This window comes from Stenella coeruleoalba (genome assembly GCF_951394435.1).
Source record: "Stenella coeruleoalba genome assembly, chromosome: 15".
Taxonomy (NCBI): Eukaryota; Metazoa; Chordata; class Mammalia; order Artiodactyla; family Delphinidae; genus Stenella; species Stenella coeruleoalba.
The window spans coordinates 21216635-21242059 of NC_137161.1; the positions used below are offsets into that span (position 1 = coordinate 21216635).

The window sequence follows — 25425 nt, forward strand, 5'->3', positions numbered from 1 at the left end:
CTGGAACTCTGATTCTCCTCCCCACCCCTTCCCTCACTCTTCACCTAATTCCTTCCTCCTTTAGATCTAGGCTTCTCTCCTCCTTCCTAGACCACCAGCTCTAGACTGAGGCCCCTACTGTGCCCAGTGCTAGCATCTGTCTGTTTCCTTATCAGCAGTTCCCACGCTCAGGTATTACTTTTTTCTGTTTTTCTGTTTCTTGACAATCTTCCCCACTAGGTTGTACATTACCTGAGGGCAGGGGCTCTGTCTTGCCCTGGCTCAGTGCTTGGTACAATGTTTGATAAAGTAATGGGTGAATCCGAGTGTCATCCAACCAGAAATAACTTTAGTTACCGTCTAGTTTCCCAGTCTCCCTCCAAAGCTGAGGCCTAGCAGGGAACAATGGCTTGGCCACAATCACACAGCCAGTCACTATTTGAAAGAAACAAGACCAGAACCCACAAACAGCCTCCATCATCTCTAAGCCACGAGTTGGGTGGTCATGGTGGGGTGTAGGTGGGCTTCACAGGGGAAGGGCGTTGGGACATATGCTTACTCCTCGCCACCAAATCTAAGAGGCAGGTACTATCATCACCATCACCATCATCATCAGCATCTCCATCTTACAGATGAGGAAACTGAGACTTACGAGAGTTCGCGACTTGCTGGAATGGCCCAACGGGCAAATGCATGAGGAAGAGATTCGACCCCTGCTCTGAATCCGAAGTCAGTACGCGCTTCACCCAGTGTCTGGACTGGGCTGGAGCCTCGCTCTGTGAAATGGGCGCTTCCCAGGGATGGGCGGGCTGCGAGACAAGGGAGGCGGGAGCGCGGGGAAGGAGAGAGGAGCAGCGCCGGCTCGAGTTCCCCTTGGCAGCCGCGCGTCCCTGGGCAGGGAGGGGGGCGTCTGGTTCTCATCACACGCCGCGGCGGGTGGGGTGGGGGAAAGGCGCCGGCTCCGAGGGGCGGCCATTGGCCGCCGCCGGGTCCCACGAGGGGAGCAGCCCCCGCCCCGCCCGCCCCGCCCCTGCGGCCGCCCTCGGTGATGGCCCGGCCGGCGCCGCCCGCGGCTCTTCCAGTCTCTCCCTGTCCCCAGTCTCGGTCTCCGCGCGTCTCTCCCGCACCCCTTCTCTCTCTCTCTCACAGTCTCCCCAGCTCCCTTCGGAAATGAGGCAGGGGTCGGCGCCCAGGGCCAGCCCGCTCCGCCCGCTCCAGGGCTAGGCGGGGGGCCGGGGGCTGCACCGGACAGACCGACGCGCGAACCGGACCCAGTGAGCCGTCGCCCAGGAAAGGAGCAGCCGCCGCCACCGCCGCCGCCACCGCTTGTACCCCGTCACCATGGTAACGCCTGCCAAGGCCTGGACCACCTTGCTCTGTCCCCTTTTGATGGGGCACAGCCCTCGAGGGGATGTCCAGGGCAGACCCCCTACCTTTGACACTGAGACAACCCTCAATTCCTGGCTAGGGGTCTGTGCTTAACTGCCTCCACCAGCAGGGGAAGGGTGGAGGGTGCAGGAATCCATCTCTGGCAACGATGTCCTCGCCATCTGTCCACGCGTGAAGTGGATGGAATAAGATTGGATGTCTGGTAAACTTTGATACGGCCCCATCCCATAGCACAGATCGGAGCTGGAAACCTACCTCTGGGCCTTGGACAAACTTGGGGTGGTGATGCATTTCAGACTTGGGGCTGAGGGTCAGATATGCCCACTGTTGCCACACGAATTTGGATGGAGTTGGGGGTTAAAGTCCCCTCTCAGCCCAGTCAGGCAGCACAGGGCAAGGAGGGTTAGGGTACAGAGTGGAGAGGAGGGAATTGCTCACCAAAACTTGGGGTGGTGTTGATCCTTTAGACTCAGGGCAACAGTGTCAGATCTGCACATTGGCCCGGCATGAGGTGCTCCCATGGGAATTGGGTGGGGAGGTAGGCCTAGGGGAGGGGGAGGACAGAGGGCAATACCCCACACCGTGTCTTCCTGGGCTGGCACCTCAAGAAGGTCGCGGTGTTGTGTGTTTGTGTTTGTGTCAATATCTGGTAAAAGAAAATGAAAGAAAAGCCTGTTAGCAGGGAATCTCAGCCCAGCTCCAGCCAGGCCGAGGAGCCCCAGGCCGGTTCACAGGAGCAATAGGGATTTGGAAAAGGGCTGTGGGGACAGGTCGTGGCTTTAGCCCCTTGACTGTGATCGACCAGGTTGAATTTGTGTCGGTTGAACTTGTGCACACGCAGAATTCTCTACAGACGTGTTCACACGTACACACAGAGAGCATCCAAACACTCACCCGGCTGACTACACGTGCCCTCTCACACACGAGCCGTGTCCACCTGCTCTCCCAGATCGCTGGAATATGAGCATACGCCTGCATACATACTACAGACATACTACAACACCAGGCTCCTAAATCCGTGTACTGCAGGGCAGGTGTACACACACGTCACTCTTGGAGCTCTTTGGCAGTACTCATCATAAGCTAATGGTTATTCACCTCTCACCACAGGCAAGGCGCTGAGCTGGGCAATTTACACGCGGGAGATCACGTAACTCACACCTGCTCTAACAGTAAACCTGCTGGTGTCTCCACCCAACAGATGGAGACCCAAGGCTCTGGGAACTTAACTGACTGCCCAAGGTCACTCTACCAGGAAGTGGCAGTTAGGACAGCCTGAATTCTGAGCCTGACTCGGCTGTCACGGCCACCCCAGAGCCACCTGCACCAAGTAGTGTTTGCCAAACTTTGCCTGGCTTCAGACTTAACCCAATTATTAGTTTTCGAATCCAGAAATTCCTCGCTGAACCCCAGACCCCTCAGATCAAGGGTCAGGCACTGGGTGGCTCCTCTCAAAGGGTGAACAATTCTTTTCTGAATGGGAGTGAGACAAGTTTTCCTCCCACCTTTGTCTTTAAATATATTAAAGGTAGTCACCTGCCCATCTCTCTGGCATCACCTCTATACTCCAGCCACTCTGACTTTGGTTCAGAGCCTCTTGTGTTTCGTGCTCCCTCCTGCCACAGGGCCTTTGCACATCCTGTTCCTGCTAAGTGGAGCACCTTCCCCTAATGAATTCCTATTCATCCTGTGAATCTCCACCCAAATGTCACCTCCTCAGGAAAGCCTTTCCCGATTCCCCTGACTTTCACTCTAGCATGCTGTATATCTTTCCTTCGTGGTACCCATCATAGTTGTAATGTTTGTGGGGCAATTTGATTAATGGCTATTTAGTGTTCTGGGACAGCCCAAGGTCAGAACATCTTATGACAGGGATGTAGGGTTTATCCCATCCCACATTTCTGAAGTTTCAGTATCGTCATAACAAATTTTGCATATCCACTTACTGGATGAGGTATTATAAAAAAATTATAAAATTTACTACTTATTATTTGCTTAATATTTTTCTTTAAATCAACTTACTTTATAAACTGAAAAATATATTTAAATAGGAAATTTTATATCATGACCATGAAAAATCAGTATTCATTGTCATAAATAGAAAGTAACTGTAAAAATACATACAATGAAGGCAAATATATGTTAGAAAATTCTGGCTCGATCAAGTTGGCCATGGATGATTCTAAGCCTGAGGACGATTTTCTTTTTCTTAAAAGGAGTAATAACTAAGTGTCTGAGAGGTGTTCAAGATATACTGGCACTGGGGCTTCCCTGGTGGCGCAGTGGTTGAGAGTCCGCCTGCCGATGCAGGGGACACGGGTTCGTGCCCCGGTCCGGGAAGATCCCACATGCCGCAGAGCGGCTGGGCCCGTGAGCCATGGCCGCTGAGCCTGCGCGTCCGGAGCCTGTGCTCCGCAACGGGAGAGGCCACAACAGTGAGAGGCCCGCGTACCGCAAAAAAAAAAAAAAAAGAAAGAAAGAAAAAAAGATATACTGGCACTGAACTTTCTCTTTGGTGTCATCAAGAGGACTGGGAGAGAATTGGAGTAACTTTCTTACTGTGATTTCACGTCAAGTTCGTGTCCTCCCCACATCGTCTTGTGGGCCACCTGTGATCCCATCGCATGCTTTGAGAAAAACTGATTGAGTCCAATTCATTTCATTCAACATTGCCAAAGTACTTACCTCATGGTGGTCCCCCAAAGTACCTACTGTGTGCCAGGCCCCGTGTAAGGATCAGGGCCTGGAGATGAGTCAGCCCTGCTCCCTGCCTGGGGGGCTTGCAGTCGCTGGTGAAGGCAGACCATCCACTGAGAATTCTGTGCTGTATGATGGGTAATGGGAGTCCGTCCCTTTGCCTAGAAGCTCATGTATCGTGAAAAAGAGATGCGGGTCGAGCAGGGCTCTGAAGGGTGGGAAAGAGCTCACTCAGTCTGGGGAGGGGTGAGTGGGAGTTCAGGCAGTGCTTCCCAAAGTGAGGAACCCACCATGGGTCCTAGGAGGGGAGACTTTTGCTGGCGCTTAGATGAACATTTTTTATATAGCTTTTCATCTTAATGGGTGCTAGGAAGTGATTTAAACAGCACAGCCACATGATAATAAATACAAATAAATTTAAGTTGAAAATGAAGTGACAAAAAGACTAACATGAAGTAAATAGTTAATATTAAGGAAACAATAAATTAGGTTAGGTGAACAGCGAGAAAAACTCATGAATGCGACGCATGGGTCTTTGGGAAGCCCCGAGCTACAGTGTTGTGTGTAGTAGACGTAGGAAGGGTATGCTGGGTGTAGATTGATGGGCCACTGATGCCAGGCTGAGTTGCTCAGGCAATGGGGAGCCACTCAAGATCGTTGAGCAGTAGAGGGTCACGGTTGGATCTGTGTGTTAGAAAGGCTATTATTGTGGCCAAAGGGGAGCCTGGCCTGGTGGCAGGGAGCCTGGGGAAGAGGCAGAGGAACTGGGAGTTATGTGGGCAGGTTCATACTCCAGCTCTACCATTTACTTGGGCTCAGTTTCTTAACCTGTAAAATGGGAATAAATATACCCATCCCATAGAGTTGTTGGGAAGATGAAATAAAAGAATGTACAAAAGGTTCTTAGGATAAGGCATGCCACAGAAGCCTTGCTCAGTAAGAAGCTCTAGTAAAATTGTTATTATCCTTATGTGGTTTAGGTGGGGGATGGTGAACCCCAGGGCAGAGGCAAAAGGGATAAGAGGGAAAGGAACAAACACAAAACTAAGGCCCAAAGAGGTGAACTGACTTGCTCAAGGTCACACGGATGATACATAACAAAGCTGGACTTGAATGTGGGTCTTCTAACGCCCACTTGCTTCTCAGTTCACTGCGTCTGGGTTGTTTTTCCAGTTTCTGAAAGGTTTTATTAAGGAGCCAGTTCTCACTCATACTTCCACCCACACAAAAAAGGATTTAAAGCAGGAGAAGCCTTAGTTGGATGTGAGCAATAACTTCCTGGCAGCCAGAGCAACAGAACGCTGGGTTTAGACTCTCCAGCCTGGAGAAGTTCAAGAGGAGGCCCCCTGGTAGTTGAGCCTTGTGGTCACAGCTTGACACCCACTGGGCTGCATCTGGCTTACAGATGTGTTTGGTTTGGCCAACCTTTAAAATTTGGGGAGGTTTTACTAAAATTTCAATAGACCTGGCAATGCTGGGCAAAGGCAACTCTCGGCTGGAGCTGATGAGATGCGGTGTGTGCCCCAGGCCCCACCACTCCCTATTGTTTCCCTGACACTGAGGCCGACTGTCAGGGGCCACTGACCAAGGGGCTAGAAGGGTTATTTTCTCACACTTGGACCAACTCCGTCTTCCATGTCAACTCTCAGGCGCCTGTAGGCATTTGTATTTGTGGCTGCTGGTTTAGACCCTCCCTGGACCCGAGTAGGGAGATGGATGAGACAGACCTTTGTAAACTTTCTCACCAACGGTGGGTTAACTGATCCCATTTGGGAACCATCCCAGTTCCAAACCTTCCTGAACCTGATTGTACCTTGAATTCTAGAAAGGCCCCACTTGGAAGGGCCCTTAGAGATAGATAAGCCCAATGGTCCCATTTTACAGATGGGGAAACTGAGGCTAAGATAACTCAGTGAGTCAAGGGTGGAATCTCACCTTTCCCAGGCGTTTCTGCCACGGAGGAGAGCAGGGGTTGAAGGTAGTAGCCCTAGGACACTGCCTACCTCAGCTTTTCTCAGTTCTCTCTCTTCCCAAGCTAGGAGGTGTCGATGCTAAGTGATGCTAAAATCTTTGCCTGTTGGAGTAAATGGATAAATCTGGACCTTTAAGAAGAGTTCAGCCCACCTCTCAGAAGGCCCAACTAACAACATCTGGTGAGACCATTTAAAAAGGGAACCAGACTTAAAAACACACACACACAATCACACTTTTATATCCCCACCCCCAATTATAAGAGCCCTACAGTCTGGTAACAGAACGTTTGGAAAATCCAGCAACTATGAGGAAAATTAAAACTGTGACTTACGAGGCCCCCGTCCCTCACAGCCCTCAGGGGTAACTGCAGTTAACACTTTATTTCATGGCCTCTCGGCTTACACACACTTTTACACAGTGGAGATCACACTGCATGGGAATTTGTTTTTCAATTCCAGTGGTCAGAAGAATAGTTACTGCTGGACTGGGGGCTTGGCCTGGGAGGGGGCTTCTTTCTGGGGTGGTGGAAATCTTGTCTGTCCATCCGGGTAGTGGTTCCAACGGTACATACAGAGGTAAAAATGCATCAACCTATGCACTTCATACTTGTTTATTTTACTTGATAAGACTTAAGATGGCAATAATAATAGAGGCTCATTGCAAAGACATTGATCAGAAATTTACAAACACCTGTACTCCGACTCCTCCCCTGCCCAGACAGGACTGCTGGGAACAGACACTCTTCTGTGCCCTTTGGCACCATACAAGGTTCCGTGGGTCAGTCCAGAAGGTCTGTGAGCATCATATAGGTGCCAGCCCCCTTGGTGGGCTCCATCTCTGGCCCTGAGTCGCAGGGGAGGGGGCTGAAGGGCTTCAGACTGGCTCTGGCCTGTGACACCCACTTCTTTCTCAGCTTCACACCATCTCCTGCCTCAGCTCCTGTCGAGGAACAGTTAAAGGCCCGGCTGGGCTGCGCTCATGGGGGAGGAATGGAAACATGTCGATTAAGTTTCACGGAAATCATTTTGAGGGGCCCACGTCTGGCCGATGGTGTTTGGGTTCCTGTGGTCCCGGGCTGGGCTGCCCGTTTGATTTTGAGTGGAGAGTAGCCAGCTTTCTTCCCTGCAGCCGCCTGGGCCTCGTCACCGTGTGCTTCCCCCAATACTTGGACCGCTTATGAGCCCCTGGGGCTCAGGCCTGTAGCAGGTAATGCTCTGGCCAACAGCTCGGAGTCCCGTTGACTTGGAACGTTCTTCCTTTTTACTGGCTGCCCCTTATATGGTTACAGTGTGCGGCCAGCTGAGCCAGTGTGCGAAAGCCAAGGCGTTCCAGGCTGCAAGCCTTGGTCTGTGAGAGGTAAACATCATTATTGGGCCCCACTTGAAACAGTGCAGGATAGACAGCTGGGAAGGCCGCCTCCAAGGCTGGTGGCTGGTGGTGGCCCCAAGGCAGACACCCAGGGACAGAGGCAGAGGGTAGACTTGACCCGTCCAGACCTGCGTTGGATCCTGGCTCTGTCTTTCTCCCCTTCTCTGTGATCTTGGACCAGATAAAGAGTCTTAGCTTCTTTATCTGTAGAATGGGATGTTCCTACTTTGCCCCTAGGATGGTTGTGTGGCCAAGAAAGAGAATGTGAGTAGAGGGCCTGGTGAATAGCAGACACCCCGAAACTGTCATTATTATGGGGGTCACCCTTGTGTCTGGGCTTACCAAGGACGGTGCCAGGACCCTCTTTCCTTCAGAACGGGGGCCGTAGACATTCCTTCATTCCTTCATTCATATATTCATTCTGTAGATAGCGATGCAGGGCCTACTCGTGCTCAGCTCTGTGTGGCTGCTGGGGACACAGCAGTGACACCAACATTTGTCTAAATGCCCTGGGCCAGCGTCTCCGATTTTACAGCCGCCTGGCATTAGAATCTTTCTGGGATGGAGACAGGCTCTCTTCCTCTCCCTCCAAGTCTTTATTTTATTTCCCTGTCTCCAGGGGCCTCATTTATAAAAAGTGATTTTTCTGTTCTGAATAAGCTCCCTTTCTGCTGGATTCTTGTTTATTCTCATCTTCCTTTACATCCTTCAGCGACAGATAGACTCAGAACTTGCAGCCAGTCTGGGGCAACCAGAATGGCTTTCATCAGGCTTTTTTAAGAGTCGAAAATCACAACCCTTGGATCCTAGTACCACACCTGGTTGGGGCCCTCTGGCCTTGTCCCACTTGCCTATTTTACAGATGGAAAAGGTGTGGTTCAGAGAGGGACACTTTATTTATCCCTCCACATCACTGAGCACCTATATCGTGCCAGGCACTGAAAACCCTAGAAGAATAGGAGTCCCTGCCGGCTGTGTTAGTTTCCATTGCTGCTGAAATTAATGACCACAAATGTAGTAGCTTACAGCAGCGTGAATGTGTCATCTTGCAGCTCTATAGACCAGCTGTCCAACGTGGGCCTCGCTGGGCTCAAATCAAGGTGCTGATGGGCTGCATTCTTTTCTGGAGGCTCTCAGTGAGAACCTGTTTGCCTTTCCCAGCTTCCAGGAGTCGCCCACATTCCTTGGCTTTGCCTCCGTTTTCAAAGCCAGCAGCATTGCCTCTCTCTGATGCTTCTTCCACAGTCACCTTTCCTTCTGACTCTCACCCCTTCTGCATTCTCTTCTCCTTTTGAGGACACTTGTGATTGGATTGGACTCACTTGGATAATCCAGAATCATCTCCCTACTTTAAGGCCAGCTGACTAGCAACTTTTATTCCATCTGCAACCTTAATTCCTCTTTGCCATGTAAGGTTCCAGAGATTAGGATGTGGGCAGGGCGGGGGGGAGCATTATTCTGCTTACCATTCCTGTCCTCAGGGAGCCCGGGGTCCACCGAGGGAGACAAAAATCAGCATGGGATTTGCCATGGGAGCCCAGAAATGAGGACACCTGACCCAGCTAGGGTGGGAGTGGGAGATCAGAGAAAGTCTCCTAGAAGAGACGAGGGGTGACCTGGATCTAGCAGAATGAGGAGTTAGCCTGGTGGGAATGGAAGTAGAAGGCGTCCCTGGAGGAAGGAACAGCATGTACAAAGTCCTGGAGGCAAGGGAGGGAACGTGTGTGTCATAGTGGCAGAAGCCTAGGGAGAGCAGTGAGGCTGGAGGTGTGGCCAGGTGCTTTCTGAAGGCAGTGTCAACCTTTGAGCAGGAGACTGACAAGGCCAGATTTGCATTTGAGAAAGATCACCCTGGGGTCCTGGTGGAGAAATGCTGGAGAGGAGGGAGACTAGAGAAGGAAAAACAGTGAGGAGGTGATTCAGTGGAAGAGGTGATGGGGGCCTGGATCTGGGCGGGGCAGGCGAACAGAGCAAAGAGAGTGGGTTGGTGAGCTGATGGAGGGGAGAAGACTGTATAGGATGTGGTGAGGGTTGTCTGTGGGCAGGAGAGGCAGGAGGAAGGGGCGGGATGATGAGCAGATTTCTGGCTTAGGAGTCTGACTGGATGGGGAGGCAATCACTAAGGTAGGGATGTGGGGGGAAGGGTAAGCTTAGGAGGTTATTGAGTTAGATTTATGTATTGATGGTCTGTGCCCCGTAAGCATCTAGAGGAGGCATCCTGGATGGATGAAGATGGAGCTCGCATCAATCGTATCAACTTGTATCAGTTAGTTACTGCTGTGTAATAAACCACCCCAACCGAGTGGTATAAAACAGCAATCACTCATTATCACTCATGTGTCTGCATGTGGACTGGGGCTTGTCTCATCTAGGCTGGGTTTCGCTGGTGGCTCAGCTTCAAACTGCAGGTGTGCAGGTCAGCCAGGTGGCGACATTTGGGGATGCTGACCTCTCCTTTCCCTCTGGCCCTGACCTGGGTGCCTTCCCCTGTTCCTCTATTCCACCTTGGATCAGCAGATGACATTTGAGCAAAGATCTGCAGGAGGTGAGGGAGTGAGGATGTCTTAAGGAGGAGTATTCTAGGCAGAAGGAACAGCCAGTGCAAAGGCCCTGAGATGGGATTGTGCCTGGTATGTTTGAAGAAAAGGAAAGAAGGCCAATGTGGCTGCAGGGGGTGTGTGAGTGGGAGGGTGTAGCAGCGGAGTTCAGAGTTAGCAGGAGCCTTAGTTATCTGAGGTCAGGAAGGTCAGAGGAAGTGGCCCCTACCCTTATTATTATTGCTACTGTCACTTTTCATCCTCTCCTCCTGTCCCCCACAGGACCCCCCCTCCTTGGATGCCGCCATCCAGCATGCCCTGGCGGGCCTCTATCCCCCTTTTGAGGCCACAGCACCCACCATCCTGGGTCAGGTGTTCCGTCTCCTGGATTCTGACTTCCGGGGCGATGGACTGAACTTCCTCCTGGATTTCCTGATCCCTGCCAAGCGCCTGTGTGAACAAGTGCGCGAAGCAGCCTGTGTAAGTCAGAGGGATGTGGGAGCAGGGGACAAGCTCTCCCAGAAGGCCAGGGGCTGGAGGTGAGCAGAGAAGGAGGTGGGCTGGCGAGTGTGTTGTTGAAGGGCATGAACTGGGGACGTGGGATGGCTTTCAGGTGTCATTACTTTCTCCAAAAAACACTTCAGCCCCACAAATGGACAGGAAGGTCACTTGGCCCTTTACGCTCTGACATCTAGGAGTCAATCACGTTTGCACTTTGACTAACAGGGAGGGAGGCCAGCCTTGTGGGTTCTCTGGCCCCCAGGAACTGGCACTGTGGGCATCACCTGGCTGTATTGGCTGAAGTGCTGCAGCTCCAATGGAAATAGTAGAGAATGTCCTAGACCTTCCCTGGAGCCCTTGTGGCATCAGGACTCTCACTTTCTTCCCTGGAGACTCCTTCAACCCAGATCTCAGGGAGGCCTCTCCTGAGGCAAAGGGAAAAGAAAAGTGTTTTAGGCAGGACTCACTCGCTGCAAATGACAGATCCTTACTCAGACCAGGACAGGGTGATTCGGACCAAGGCCCGAGATGTTCCGCTGATCAAACTCCTCCAGGGCTCTTTCTGTCTCTTGTCTCTGCTTCTACTGCTTGCCGGAATCATTCTTACAGGCTAGGTGTTTCCCAAGGCTGGAGCCCAGGGCAGTACTAGGATCAAAATCCTACTCTGGACAGGAAAATGAACTCCTCCCCATCGGCTGCAGATAGAAAAATCACAAGGAAGGATCCTGATTGGCCAGGCTCGGCTCCTGTGTCCCTGCTTGGACCAATCACTGTGGCAAGAGGAATGGGGTACCAAGATTGGCCAGGCTTGGATCCTGTGTCCATGCTTGGACCAATTATTGCAGCCAGAGGAATGGGATACCAGAATTGGCCACTCTTGAGTCATACGCCTACCTCTAAGCTCAGAGGGTGGAGACTGTTTTAAGAAAGGGTGAGGAGAGGCCTTTGGAGACCAAAGCCTCAGATGCCCACTGCTAGAACTTACCCACACCCTTCACAGAGTTGCTGACTCTGCCCTACTCTTCTGTTATTCAGTGCCCACCCCTACTGCCCCAGCGTCAAGAATCGCTAACAGCATCTTAGGTCCTACTAGCCTTTCCTGAGTTGCTCATGCCTGTCGGGGACCTGGCACATCGGGAGGACAGATAAGCAGAGGGACCGTGTGCGTCATTTCAGTGATAGAAAGAAATTGAATGTAGCAGCTAAAAGTTCAGGCTTAGGAGCCAGAATTAGAGATGGTTGGAACTGGAAGGAAATAGATCATTCATTTAAGCTACTTAGCACAGTGCCTGACACACAGAAATAGCTCCATACACATTTGCTGTTCTTTTAGGAGAAGGAAGAGTCTCACTGAAACATTGCAGCCAATTTCCACATATCCATGTTGACATCATTTAAGCCATATCCTCCCCATCCTTATTTCTTCTCCCTGACAAGCTGTGCAAATGCCTGCTTCCTTTATTTGGCCATTAAAACGGCATTTGCACTGTCTCTTTCCCCATTTCTTCTAGGGACAAGGGTCACAACATTTAGATTTCTTTATTTCCAATTATCTTTAACTTTAATCGTAATTATAGGTGAATTCGTGTCGTCTCAGAGCAGGGGGTAGTAGCGTGGGATTCATGTATGCCCTCAGGAGTCAGATGCCCCAAGTTCAAATCCAGTCTCCATCACTATGAAGTTGGGGGATCTATGTCACCTCTCTGAGCTTCAGTTTTCTTATGTAGGAAGTGGGAATGTTAATAACACAGGATGTATGTACCTCACCGAGATGATACACACAGCTTAGCCCAGAGCCTGGCATGAAGTAATTGCTCAGTAGCTGCTGGCTGTTACTTTCCCACTGTCTCCTTTCTCCCTCTGAAATAAGAATGGGCCAGCCTCAAAGTCTGCCTTTATAACCACCAGCACCCAGACAGACAGCCACCATCAATGAGGTCTGGAGGGACTAAGGACAGATACAGCCGGCTCCAAATGTGAAAGTCTAGGCACAAGTCCTGCTTTCGCTACTTTTCAGCTGTGTGACCATGAGGCAATTCTTTAGCCTCGGTTTCCTCATCTGTAAAGTTGAGGAACTTTCCTGAACTGCCTGCACCACTGAGTTACTGAGTGTCAAATAAGATGATCGTAACAGTCATTTCTATGGTGCTTTGCTATTTGCAAAATACCTCTGGACTGTTTCGTCTCGTTCACTGAGAAGGTGACGGAAAGGATGTTGTAAACAGCAGAAGGCTATGTGGAAAGGCTGGAGTAACACAGACTCTTGGGGTTTATGGATATGAAGCTTCTTGGAGACAGCCGAATCTGCAGTGTAACTGAAATGAACTGTTTTATCAACATGGTAGGTACAAGTATGGTCAGATCACATTATTTCCCCAATTAATAATTCCAGGAAGCACCTGCTTAATTAACAGGAAGTTTAGCGTCACCCCCTGGAGGTCTCCTATATACACATGCAAATTATATGAGATTATCCAGGACTTATTCAATCTGTAGGAATCAGATCAGACTCTTCCAAAAGTCAGGTAGAGAAAGACCTGTTGGCAGTCTGGTGGAGCTGTCGTTTCTGTTGTTGCCACGTGGTGTCACTGTTGAACATTGGGTCTGCACAGCCCTGACAGCCCCCTGGAGAGGCCCCAGGATGACTTGCTGTGTCTACCTGTGTAGAGAATTGCTGGCACCCTCTGTTTAAATTTTTTTTATTGTTTAGCCTCACCTGCCGTGTTGTTAACTGCTAATGGGAAATAAATAAATAATAAACAAACAGATAAATATTCTGGGTCTGACTTTCAGACCCAGAAGAGCAGAATGATTTTTCAGGGCCATCCAGCAAGTTCGTGGCAGGGTCAGATTTCCTAACTTCTCACTTAGTAGTGTTTCTACTTCACTCTGTAATCTCTCTACTTTACAAATTAGAGAATGGAATAAAGGCAGTACGTAACGTTTTTTAAAGATTGAAAATCCTACAGTTTTTCAAAAGGTAAATATTGTCAAAGGGAGAGGGAAATAATATTTATTGAACGTCTACTTATTATATGTTATGCATTGTGTTGGTTTTTAAAAAAACATAAATGTATTTATAATCTAACTTGATCCTCATACCAACCCAATAATACCACTATGTATCATTATTCCTATTTGCAAATAGGGAAATTGAGACTCAAAGAAGTTAAGTCATTTGCACAGATTAGTGATTCAGACCTTGGAAGCCACGTCTCCCTGGCCCTAAAGGGGAGGGTTTAGCTTGAGCTGGCTTGAGAGAAGTTTTGATAGGTGGAGAGGAGAAGGGAGCCAGCAGGACGATCCTCGTGGGAAAGGTGCTTGCTAACTGGCGCCTGGCACTCAGAGCTTTTCTCCTTTGGCCCAGTAGGCTAGCAAGTATTTTCAAGGTCAGGGCCAGGACTAAGGTGAGCAAGAGGCGTGGGAGGCACAACATTGAAGGAGGCGCTGCCTCTTGGGGCTGTGTGACTTGCAGGATGCTGAGAGTGGAGCCTCCTTGGATGCTGTGTCCTAGGCACCTTTCTTGCCTCGCCTGAGTCCCCGACCTGTTCAGGGTTCCTTCTGGGAGAGGGAAGGAAGCAAACCCGTGGGCGGGGTTTTCAGGGCCAGATTCTCTGATGCCAGCCCCTTCTCTTTGCAGACCCCCTACTCACACCACCTCTTCCTGCATGAAGGCTGGCCTCTGTGCCTGCGGGATGAGGTTGTGGTCCACCTGGCATCCCTCAATCCCCTCTTATTGCGCCAAGGTGACTTCTACCTCCAAGTTGAGCCCCGGGAGGAGCAGTCTGTCTGCATCATGATCAAGTGCCTCTCTGTGGACCTCCACACAGTGGACACGAAGCCTGTTCCCGAGTCATCCTACCCTATACTTTTCACCCAAGCCTGGCTGGAGGCCATCAACAGTGACCTTGAGGGCAGTCCCCTACACAACTGCCTGGTAGCTTCAGAAGACGGGATTGCCCCTGTGCCCTGGACCAAAATAACCAGCCCAGAGTTTGTGGATGACAGACCCCAAGCAGTAAATGTCCTCTCCCCAGCCTGGAGATCCCTTCAATTAGAGGCACTGGATTTGAACAGCCCCCAAGAGCTGCACCAGGCCAGGTCCCCAGGCAGCCAGGTGCTGCTTGCCCAGAGTTTGGCCAAGGGCAAGGGCAGGACACATGGGGACAAGTATCCAGGACTTATCAAAGTGGAGCAAGCCGGGCCTGGGGAGGTGGGCTTCAGGGTGGACGAAGTGGCCAGCCAGGACTTGGAGGGAGATTATGTGGCTCTCCTGGACTTTTCCCAAGAGAACCGAGGAGGGTCTCCCAGTAAGGAGGTGGAGACATCCAGTGGGTTTCCTTTTGGCGCACAGGAGGAGCTATCTGGAACTAAGGAAATCCCTTTCTCTCAAAGGATACTGCCTCTCTCAGGGGCCAATGGGGGGCCTTCCTTGGAAAAATGGACTTGTGAGAAGCCAGCAAGTTCGGGGGAGAAACCCTGTGTTTGCGACTTGAGGAGAAAGGTGAATCATAAAGTTCCCACCCAAGACTCAGAACACCAGCCCCAAGAGCCCTACCTCAGTGTCCTTGTAAACCCACTGCATGGTGCCTCTGGCCTCGGGCCAGGTGTCTCAGAAGAGTCAGCTCCCTCCAAGACACAGGGACCTCTGGGAGACTCAGAGAATATAGTCCAGCTCAATCCGGGACCAAAACAAGCATCCTCTGCCCGGCTGCGCCCAGCTTCCCCTCCTGCTTCTCCAGCCCCTGCAACCAAGATGGAAGAGAGGACCCAACAGGAAAATGGGAGACTTCCCAAGCCTGTGGCCAGGCCCTGTCAAAACACTTCCCCCACTCCTGGGCTCAAATTCTCTTTCTTAAAGCGGCAGAGGCAAGGCCCTGTGACTCAGGAGAAAGCCTCGTTCCAGCATGACGGGCCCTGGAAAGTCTTGTGTTCACTCTACTCTCCCAAACCCAACCGAGACAAGTGCTTGGGGAAAGGTAAGTTGCCCACTCACTCAGCTGGACAGGGGAACTGTTCTCTGCATGTGATCAGGTGACAAGGTGGCACAGGCTGTCAGGGGCAGAGACCCACCTGGGCTGGCTCAGTCTCAGGGATTTAGAGCATGGGGTGGCATGTCAAAAGGCTTGAGGTCTCATGGGCCTGGAATTGAGCAGGGTTCTGTGATTGTGTTGAGATGGCCTGAGTCTACACCCCAGCTTGGCCACGCACTGGCTGGGTGACCTTGATCGAGGACGTAACCTCTCTAAGTCCAGGTCTCCCTGTCTATACAATGGGGATCTGTCTGCCTCCTCAAGTTGTTTTGAGGGTCAAAGACACACCAGAAGTAAGGAGCTTAGCACAATGCCTGCCCCATAGAAGGAGATCAATATTGTAAGCTGTTACTATTAGAAAGTTAAAAGGAAAACATTTTCCCTGGGAAAATCCATCTTCTGCTTAACACTCTTTGTTGTTTTTTTTCCCCAGCTGGAACAACTCAGACCAAAACATCTGGCCCAGACGCTGACTCAGACCCACTGACCGAGGAAAAGGCTGGCTTCCCAGAAGCTTCTGAAGGCCCTCCAGAAAAAGGCCCCGCTCTGAATGAGGAGCCCCCAGGGCCCGAGCCCAGGTTTGGGGCTCTGAGCATGGACATCTTCCATTCCAGGATAGCATGCCTGCCAGGTCCTCAGGGATTGTAGGGGCAAGTGGAGGTGGAGGGGAGAGAGCTGTGGGGATGGGGAATGGGGCTGGGGCCCCTGAGTACCCTCCGATGCGGGTGGGTATAGGGGAGGCAGGGAAAGTTCTAGAGGCCTGTGTGCTGGATCAAGCCTCCCTGGGACTCAGATTCCATAAGTTTCCAATGAAGGAGGTTAAAGCAATTTCTAGCAATCCATCCATCCATCCATCCTTCCATCTTACTTTCAGCGAGGCCATCAAGGTGGATGTCTTAGGTCAGGTTCCCTAGAAGCAGAGCCTAAGACAGGGATCCGTGAAAAAGTGATTTATTTTACTGAGGGTTGCTCTCAGGGGAAGGGGAGAAGGGAAGCAGGGCAGGGCAAGGGAGGAGCTAAGCCTGCATGTGGCCTGATTCCCCGGGGCGGGGGATGGGGGATGGGGGGGTGGTTCCTGGAGCATGAATTCCATCACAGAGATGGTTCCATCTTAAGGTTCAGGGGCTGACTTTTGTACCCCTGGATCTGTCAGTCATCAACTGCAGCCTGATCCTGGGATGGGGATGCAGGTGAGCCCATGATCCAGTTCAACTGAGGGCAATTCTTCAGACAAGGGGGCATCTCTAAGCCAATTTACAGCCAATAATTACAGTCTCTGGGGGAATGGGTGCTCTGGCCTGATGAAGGGGTCCGGTTGGGCATTAACATCATCCAATACTGAGAGCATTATCCCTCCTGTTTAATATTTATTCATCTTTGCAATTAATATTTATTGAGCACCACTGTGTGCCACGCCCTGGGCTTAGCACTGAGGATTCAGCAGGGAACAAAGCCTGCCCTCAGGAAGCCTATATTCTAGTGGTGGAGAAAATTCAACAGGTTATTACAATACAGTGTAAAGAAATTGTGACTGTGGGACAGTACAGGGGGCTGTGGGAGGACAGATGAGGCCCCTGGCCCAGGCTTGGGGTGGAGGAAGTAATGTGAAGCTCAGTCCTGTAGTATGAGTAGGTGTTATCCATGTAAAGTGGTGGGAATGGTGTTCCAAGCTGAGGGAACAGCATGTGCAAAGTTCTGGCAGCAAGAGAAACCACTGTGCTTTCTGGGAACTGACTGTTCTGCAATTCTCTTTTACTTCATAGACTTCTAAATCTCTGCAGGACACGTCTGTGGGGACATTGCTCTGTCATTTCGAAGCTCCTGGGGAGCATCGTCTGTCATCTTCTTGGTCATCATTGTTGAAGCTCATGCTGTTTATTCCCATATTAATGTACACAGAATCTCACGATCCTTTTAGGGCTGTCATGTTACAGGAGCTCAGGTTTTATACGTCAAAGTCCCTGTTCTTAGAGGCTGGAGACCTTCATTCCAGTTCCAGCTCTACCCCTAGCTCCCTGTGTGACCTTGGAAGAGTCACTTGCCGTCTCTGAGCCTCATGCTCCTCCTTGTGTAAAAGGAGAAGGAGAGGAAGCAGATTGGACTTGACTCGCTGTCACTCTTTCCACAATTACTCTCTTGAAATTTGTTTGGCTTGCAACATATACTGATGGGTCCCAAGTGCCCGAACAGTGCCTGGCACATAGTCGCTGCTCAAAAATATCGGAGTGAATGAACATTCTCCACATGGACGTTCTTTCCATTCCCTTCCTCGACCTCCTCTTCATCAGCGATCTTGTCCTCATTACCCCAGCTACTCCTCCCACGGCCGTCCCCCATAACTCACTGCTCCCTCCCTCATTACAATGTCTCTCTTCCCAGATCGCACATTACCTCAATTTTAATAGCCCTTTTGTCCCCCAGAACTCTCAACCCATTGATCCAACCACCCTTTCACTGTCCCTCCCCACCCTCCATCATGTCCCCACTTCCTTTTAAACACTCTCATCTCCCTTGCCTTTCTCTTCTGCCTTCGTACTTTCCTGGAGAAATCCCAACCTCAGTTAAATCCACCTCTCTGCCTGCTTTCCCGCCTTGCACCTTTACAGCTGAACGAAGCCAGAAAGTCCGCATAACCACACCGACTGGTTGCCCATTTGATTCCTGATCACTGGCCTCCAGTGGGTACCACTGGTGCCCATGGATCCTGTTACTCTTCCAGAGTCTTGAAAGGTGCCCCCACTGTCCTTCCTGAATGACGATTTCACACCTGCTCCCTCCTCTGACCTTCACCACCATCTCCCTCAGCCTTACTCTCAGCTGATGACCTTCCTTCTTGTTTCACTGAGCAAGTAGAAACAATCAAAAGGAACGTCCACAAACTCCTGCCACCCCATTTAGCTACCTACCTGCATCGGTACCCACCCCCTCAGCATCCTATTCCAGATACAGGGAACAATCCCTCCACTGGTGCACTGCACCTCCCCACCTACTCAAAGACATCCCTCTGGCAAGATTCTCCTCTCTTCTCTACATAATCACCTTTCCTCCTCTCCATTGGACCATTTCCATCAGCACAGGAGCGTGCCCAGCTTGGAATGACCCATTCTAGGCCCCTATTCTCATCTTCCTTTTACATCAAAACCCCACATAGGAGTTGTCTGTGCTCCGTGTCTCAGTACCTCCTCTCCTCTTAGTCTCTCTTCAACTCACTCTAATCAGAGTATTTGCTCCACCTTGACATTGGAGCAGGTCTTTTCAAGGTCACCAATGACTTCCATGTTTCTAGATCCAATCGTCAGTTCTCAGTCCTCATCATCCTTGACCCATCAGCAGCATTTGACACAGATGACTGCTCCCTCCTTACTGAAAGGCCTTCTCAACTTGTCTTTCAATCTTTACTCTCACCTGGGTTTCTTCCTATTTCACCGGCCACACCTTCTCAGCCTCCTTTGCTGCCTCCTCCTCATGTCTCAACCTGGAAACCTTGGAGGCTCCCCAAAGCTCAGTCCTTGGACCCCTTCTCCTCTCCCCCTAGACTCACTTCCTTGGCGATCTCATCCCATCTCACTGGTGAATATTTGTTTTAAGTGTTGTCTCTACACTGATAACCCCCACATTTATTTTTCCAGCCTGGACTCTGCCCATGAACTCCATACTCATCTATCCATCCTGTACTTGATGTTTCTACTTAGATGTCTAACAGGCATCTCTAACTTAACATGACCAAAGATGGACTCCTGATTTCACACCCCCCTGTACCCTTCCCAGCCTTGTAATCTTTCTTAGAACACTAGATCCTGGAGGATTTTCTCTTACACCCTACATCCAATTTGTTAGCAAGTCCTGTCAACTCTTCCATCAAATTATATACAGAATTTGATGACTTCACACCACCCAGGGCCAAACCAGCATAGTTGCTTGCCTATTACAGTAGTATCCTCACTGGTCTCTTTGCTTCCATTGGAGTTTCCTTGTAGCGGAAACAGTCCCCAAAGTCTGTGCTCCAAGATCAAGATCTGCTCCAGGCCAGTCCGTGTGAAGCAGGCATCCCAGGCTCCCTATTAGGATCTTTCCCTCACCTCCTTGCCTCCTTTCTTCTCCTCAGGTCTCTTCAGCTCCAAACTTTCCACAAAGATCTGTTCTCCAGAAAGAGACTAATCAGCACTAAGGTGTGAATGACTGCTCCCATTCTGAGGGTGGGAGTTACATATTCCTTTCCAATTGTGGTCATAGCAAATTACCAGAAACTCAGTGGCTTTAAAAAACACAAATGTAATATCTTACAGCTCTATAGGTTAGAAAGCCCAGATCTCGCTGGGCTGAGATCAAGGTGTCAGTGGACTGTGTTCTTTTCTGGATACTCTAGGGGAGAATCCATACCTTGTCTTTTCCAGCTTTTAGAAGCTGCCTACCTTCCTTGGCTTGTGGTCCCTTCCTTCACCTTCACATCCAGCAACAGCACATCCCTCTGACCCTTCATCTATCTTGATATCTTTCTCGGACTGGCTGAAGCCAGGAAAGGGCCTCTACTTTTAAGGATCATGTGATTCGATTGGGCCCACTTAGATAATCTAGGCCTAGATTATCTCCCCCATCTCAAGGTCCTACCTTAGTGACATCTGCGAAGTCCCTTTGCCAGGTAAGCTAGCACATCCACAGGCTCTGGGGATTCCAGAATGGACATCTCTGGAGCCATGAGTCTGCCAACCACAGGCACAGAGCCTCTGGAGAGGGCTTTTCACAAAAAGCCCCTGATGCAGAAGAGAGGGAACAGGGTCCCAGGGGTTGAGACCTCACCCTGAGCTTTCAGTTGCTCTGTACATATCTTTAAAATCTTTGTCTTTAAAATTTCTATACATTATTATAATTCTTATAATTAAGAATTATATTTACACTTTCATATAAAAATGTATATTTCAATATTTTAAAATTGCTTGCCAGTTAAATTACTAGCATTCCCCCCACCCCAAGACTTGGAGGGAGTGCTTTAGAAGGTACAACAAGTTTTTCAGTGCCTTTGGGTAACACCACCCACCACCTCCCAACCTGCTGTCTCCATTTCTTCCTGAGATCATAACCCAATGTGAACAGCGCAGCTTCCAGCCAGGCTCTGAGGTGCTAACGATGGTATTCCTGGCACCAGCTGTCAGACGGGGTAGCATCTGGGGCAAGGGGGCCTTCCAGGTGTAAGCAGATCAGGTGGACAGCTGTCCATCACTGCAGTGCACTCAGACGGCATCTTGCGTGCTCAGCCGGCCCTGGCTGTGTGCAGAGCCCTGTGCCAGGCAGAGCTTGGCGGGGGGACCAGACACTTGAACTGGTCACTGTGTCCCAGTATGGAATGTCCTGAGTGCTTGAACCCTTTGCTACTCTAAGTGTGGTCTGGGGATCAGATACATCAGCATCACGTGGAGCTAGAGAGAGATGAAGAATCTCAGACTTGCTGGACCACAGTGTGCATTGTAGCAAGATCCCTAGCACAACAAAGTTTGAGAGGCCCCACTCTGACCATTTATTCATTGGTCAATTCCTGACATTGATTATTGGCTCCTGTCCTGTGCTGAGCACTGGGATATAAAGAGTTTGAGCCAGTGAACACCCTTAAGGAGCCCTCAGTCTTGCAGGATCTAAAAGAGGCCTAGGTTTGCTAGGGGAACCTGGGGTGGGAGAAAGGTCTCTCTAGAGGGCAGGGAGGATGTCTTCCTGGAGGAGGTGGCATCTCAGCTGGACTTTGAAAGCTGAGGAGAGTTTCACCAGATGGAGAGGGGACAGGGAAGGGAACCTCTGGCAGAAGGAACAGTGTGAACAAAGGTGGGGAGGTGGGAAAGGGTCAGGCTAATTTACGCAGTGACAGATGACCCATTCCAGCTGAGCCATTGGTGACAAGGAGAGACATAGTGTATTAGTCTGCTAGAGCCGCCCTAACAAAGTGTCATAGACTGGGGGGCTTAAACAACAGGAATTTATTTTTTCACAGTTCTGGAGGCTAGAGGTCCAAGATCAAGGTGTTGGCAGGGCTGGTTTCTTCTGAGCCTCTCTCCTTGGCTTGTAGATGGCCATCTTCTCCCTGTGTCCTCACATGGTCTTCCCAATGTGTGTCTGTGTCCAAATTTCCTCTTCTTATAAGGACACCAGTCATATTACATTAGGGCCCACCCTAATGGCCTCATTTTAACGTAATCACCTCTTTAAAAACCTTATCTCCAAATGCAGTCACATTTTGAGGTATTAGGGGGTTAAGATTTCGATATATGAATTTGGGGGGAGAGGACACAATTCAGGTCATAACCCAAAGTATATGAAATGAGGCTGGAAGAGTGTGCAGATCCTGGGGAGACTTAAGTGCCAGGTTGAGAAATTTGTGCTTTCTGCATGAGGCCATGAGAAGCCATGGAAGGTTCTAGAGCAGGGGAGTAGCACCACTGGAACTGTGATTGAGCTCCAATACAGCAGACAAAAGCTCATCTCTCGGTGCGGTCCAGGGTCAAGGACTGAATCAGGCATGACCCCCCACCTTAACTGGCAAGTTGGGTACTGTGGCAGACGGGGAAGCTGCTTCCTCTCTCCAGGCCTCAGTCTCCTCATCAATAAAATGGGCCCAGGGACATAATGTAGCATTTCCTGACCTGAGGGACCCAATGGCCCTGAGAGGATTTCAGAGGGATATGTACAAACATCTCTAACTTTGCAAGTTATGTAATTTTTTTCATGGTTTAATTATTTCACTTTTTAAAAACTTTCTTTTATGAATAAATTCAAACATAGAGAAAAGTAGAGACTATAGGATAATGAAAACCCACATACCCATTACTCAGATTTAATAAATCTTAACATTTTGGCATGTTTCATCTTTTTTTTTCCCTGAAGTATTTTAAAGTAAATTACAGATCTTCATAGTTTACCTGTAAATATTTTAATGTGCATCTCTTAACTACAAGGACATTTTGCCTAATAACCCCAGTGTCATTAAGCACACCTAAAAAAAGTAAAAATAATTCCTAATACTACTCAATACCCAGCTCATATTCAAATTTCCCATATTGTCCCCAACAAAAAGTTTTCCTTTTGGAATTTAGTATAAATGAATATTAGGAAAAATCAAACCCATGATATCAAGAGGATATAAAAATATATATATACATATATATGCACATATATGTACAAATATATATATTTGTGTGTATATACAAATGTATATATTAATGTATATATTTTTGCATAAAATGTATATACAAATGTAGATTTTTTAATTTTTAAATTTTAAAATTTTCAAACATGTGAAAGAAAGAATGCTCTAGATGGCTTCACCCCTGTGTAAGGCAGCACTTGTGAAGGTGGTTAAGTTTGTCCAAGGCTTCAGGAGCTACATAGGGTCTCACACACTTACACACTGTGGAGGGTTGTACCCACACGCAGTAGATCCTGCTCATCGCAGGGTGGCCTTGAATGAGGTGACTCTGGGGGGCAGGGCTCCGAGCCCAGGGTGCAGGACAGGCTCAGTTTCCAGAGGCCTGGGACTCTTTCCCCCTGTACTTCCCCTTCCCCGCAGCGTAGACAGGCTGTGCTGACCCCCTGGGACTCAGACTCTTGACCCCTGTGGGGAACACGGAGCACCCTGTCCTGATTCCTGGAACAGGAAATAGTCGGTGGAGAACTCATGGCTGGAAGTCAGCAAGAATAAATAGTGAGCTGGCAGCCACGGACTGCACACGGGGGGCTGAGATGAGCACAGAAATGATGATCGTTCTAACAACTGCTTTTTATTAGGCCCTTGCCCTGTGTCAAGCGCTTCTCAGGAACTGTTTCATTTAGTCTTCAAAATACCTTCATAAGTTCAGTATTGTATCCTCCCCGCTTAACAGATGACGAAACTGAGACTCAGAGACACACTGACTTGCCTAAGGGCACACAGCAAGTCAGTGTGTCCCTTAAACATGGGTTTAAGCTGGGACTTAAACCCATGTCTGTGTGACCCCAAAGCTCATTCCGTGAGCTTCGTTTCCCAGGTTGCCCAGTACAGAGGGTGACCAGAGGAGGGTGAGGCTGCCTCTGCATGGAGGAGTGTTTCAGGGATGACTTTTCTGAGGAAGTGGCTTTTGAGCTGGGTCTTGAGGGATGAATAAGAGTTCAGAGTTCACAGGGGGAGGGGAGAAAGGGTATTCCAGGCAGAGGGACCAGTACAGGCAAAGGCTTGGAGGCCACAGAGCAGGTTCCCGTAGAGGGGCTCCACCAAAATTCTCAGTGTTTGTGCTTTCTCCTGTAGGAGGTCGAGACAGGGCAGGGCGGCCCCTGCTTCTGGTGTCAACCACCAAGGGGCCCTGGGAGGCACCATGGTGCACGGCCTCAGAGGTCACCAAGCTGTTCTCCTACCTGTGCACCATCCCCAGGTAAGGGGCTGGGCTAGCCTGACCACCCCATCCCCCCTCGACCTCTCAGTCCAGAGCCCAGCACCAGGTAGCAGATGGAGAGATCCTTCCAGCCAGTCATCTGTTTCCAGAGCTGGTCCTGAGCCAGATGCTGGGGGGAAAGCAGGACAGCCTTGGTCCCTGCCATCAGGGCGTTCACAGGCTGGCGGGGGAGGTGGATGGTGTGCAAGAAACAGACATGGACAAGCAGCTCTCAGGGGTGTTAATGTGGTGAAGAAAACAGGGATGTTGTAGATCAGTGGTTCTCAAAGTCAACAGGCATCAGAATCATCCAGAGGTCTGTAAAAACAGATGGCTGGGCCCTACCCCCAGAGTTTCTGATTCACTAAGTCTGGATAAGGACTGAGAACATGTATTTCTAACAAGTTTCCTGATGCTGATGCTGCTGGGCTGAGGACACATTTTGAGAGCCACTGTTGTAGAGTGAGAAGGGGGGGGGGCAACTAATTTCAATTGAGAAATCAGGGAAGGCTTCTCTGAGGAGGTGATAATTGAGCTGGCATATGAATTATAAATATTTTTGAACAAATGAAGGAAAAGGTGAATGGATGAATGAATGAATAAGTGAGAGAGTAAAAGAATGAATGAGTGATGAGTGACCAGGCTGATTTCTAACACCTCGCCTTCCCTCCACCCCCCCCATTCAGACTTTATGTTTCACTGGCTGGGGAAGAGGCACCATCTTTCCTCTGAGTCCCAGCCCCCAGCCAGAGCAGTCTCAGAGGTGGTGTTTGCTTGGGACTGTGGCTATAGATCCCAACCTAGAGGTTCTGCTGCTGGGGTAGGGGGTGGAGGGACTGATGGAACCCTTTGGAACCTTCTCCACCCCATAGGAGCCATCACCACCACCTGCTGGTCACTGAGATTTCTCTTCTTGTCCAAAGTGGAGTGGCTTTTCTGGTCTGAGGAGGAGATGGAAACCCCCATTCTGTGCTAAGTGTCATGGTAGACAGAATGCTGGAATCCCACCAACTTGCTGTGTTACCTGTAGGAGGTAACCTCCCCTCTCTGAGGCTTCCCTGAAAAAGGGGGATGACTAAGTGGGCTCTGAGGACCAAGCGTGGTCACAAGAGGTGGGGGTGAGGTGCAGCGTGAACTGTGCATGGGGTTCTCGTATGCTGGGCTGGCTTCTCCACTCCATTGCTGGGCACCTGCCCTGGGCCAGACTTCATGCTGGGCCATGCTAGGGACCCAGATACTCCTATATTGGGCCTTGACCTCTAGGGGCATCCAGGCTGGTAGTGGAGGTAGGTGGAGAAATAAACCTCTCTCCCAGCATGGGCATAGCGAGAGGCAGGTGAGGTGTGGAGCACGAAGTCGGAGCCCTGGCCTCACCTCCGAGAGCCTCCTCTCACTGTCTGCTATAGCACCGCTGTGTACCTCAGTTTCCCCCCCAGGATAGGGATGACAGCAGACATTGACATGCCTGTTACTCTGCGCAGTCCCTGAGTACTTTACAGTAATGAATCCATCAGTCCTCAGCACAGCCTCCTGAAGCCCGCACGATTATTATCCTCCCAG

General features: G+C 50.1%; 1 protein-coding gene across 1 annotated transcript in view; it reads left to right on the forward strand.

The window, feature by feature from the left end:
• Positions 1–1070: 1070 nt before the first annotated feature.
• Positions 1071–25425, forward strand: part of KIAA1755 — a 40981-nt gene continuing 16626 nt past the window's right edge. The window contains exons 1-5 of the mRNA XM_079943947.1: positions 1071–1323; positions 10227–10424; positions 14086–15424; positions 15912–16109; positions 23742–23865. Coding sequence (XP_079800073.1) covers positions 1321–1323; positions 10227–10424; positions 14086–15424; positions 15912–16109; positions 23742–23865 — 1862 coding nt within the window. The 5' untranslated portion in view covers positions 1071–1320. The remainder of the gene's footprint in view (positions 1324–10226; positions 10425–14085; positions 15425–15911; positions 16110–23741; positions 23866–25425) is intronic.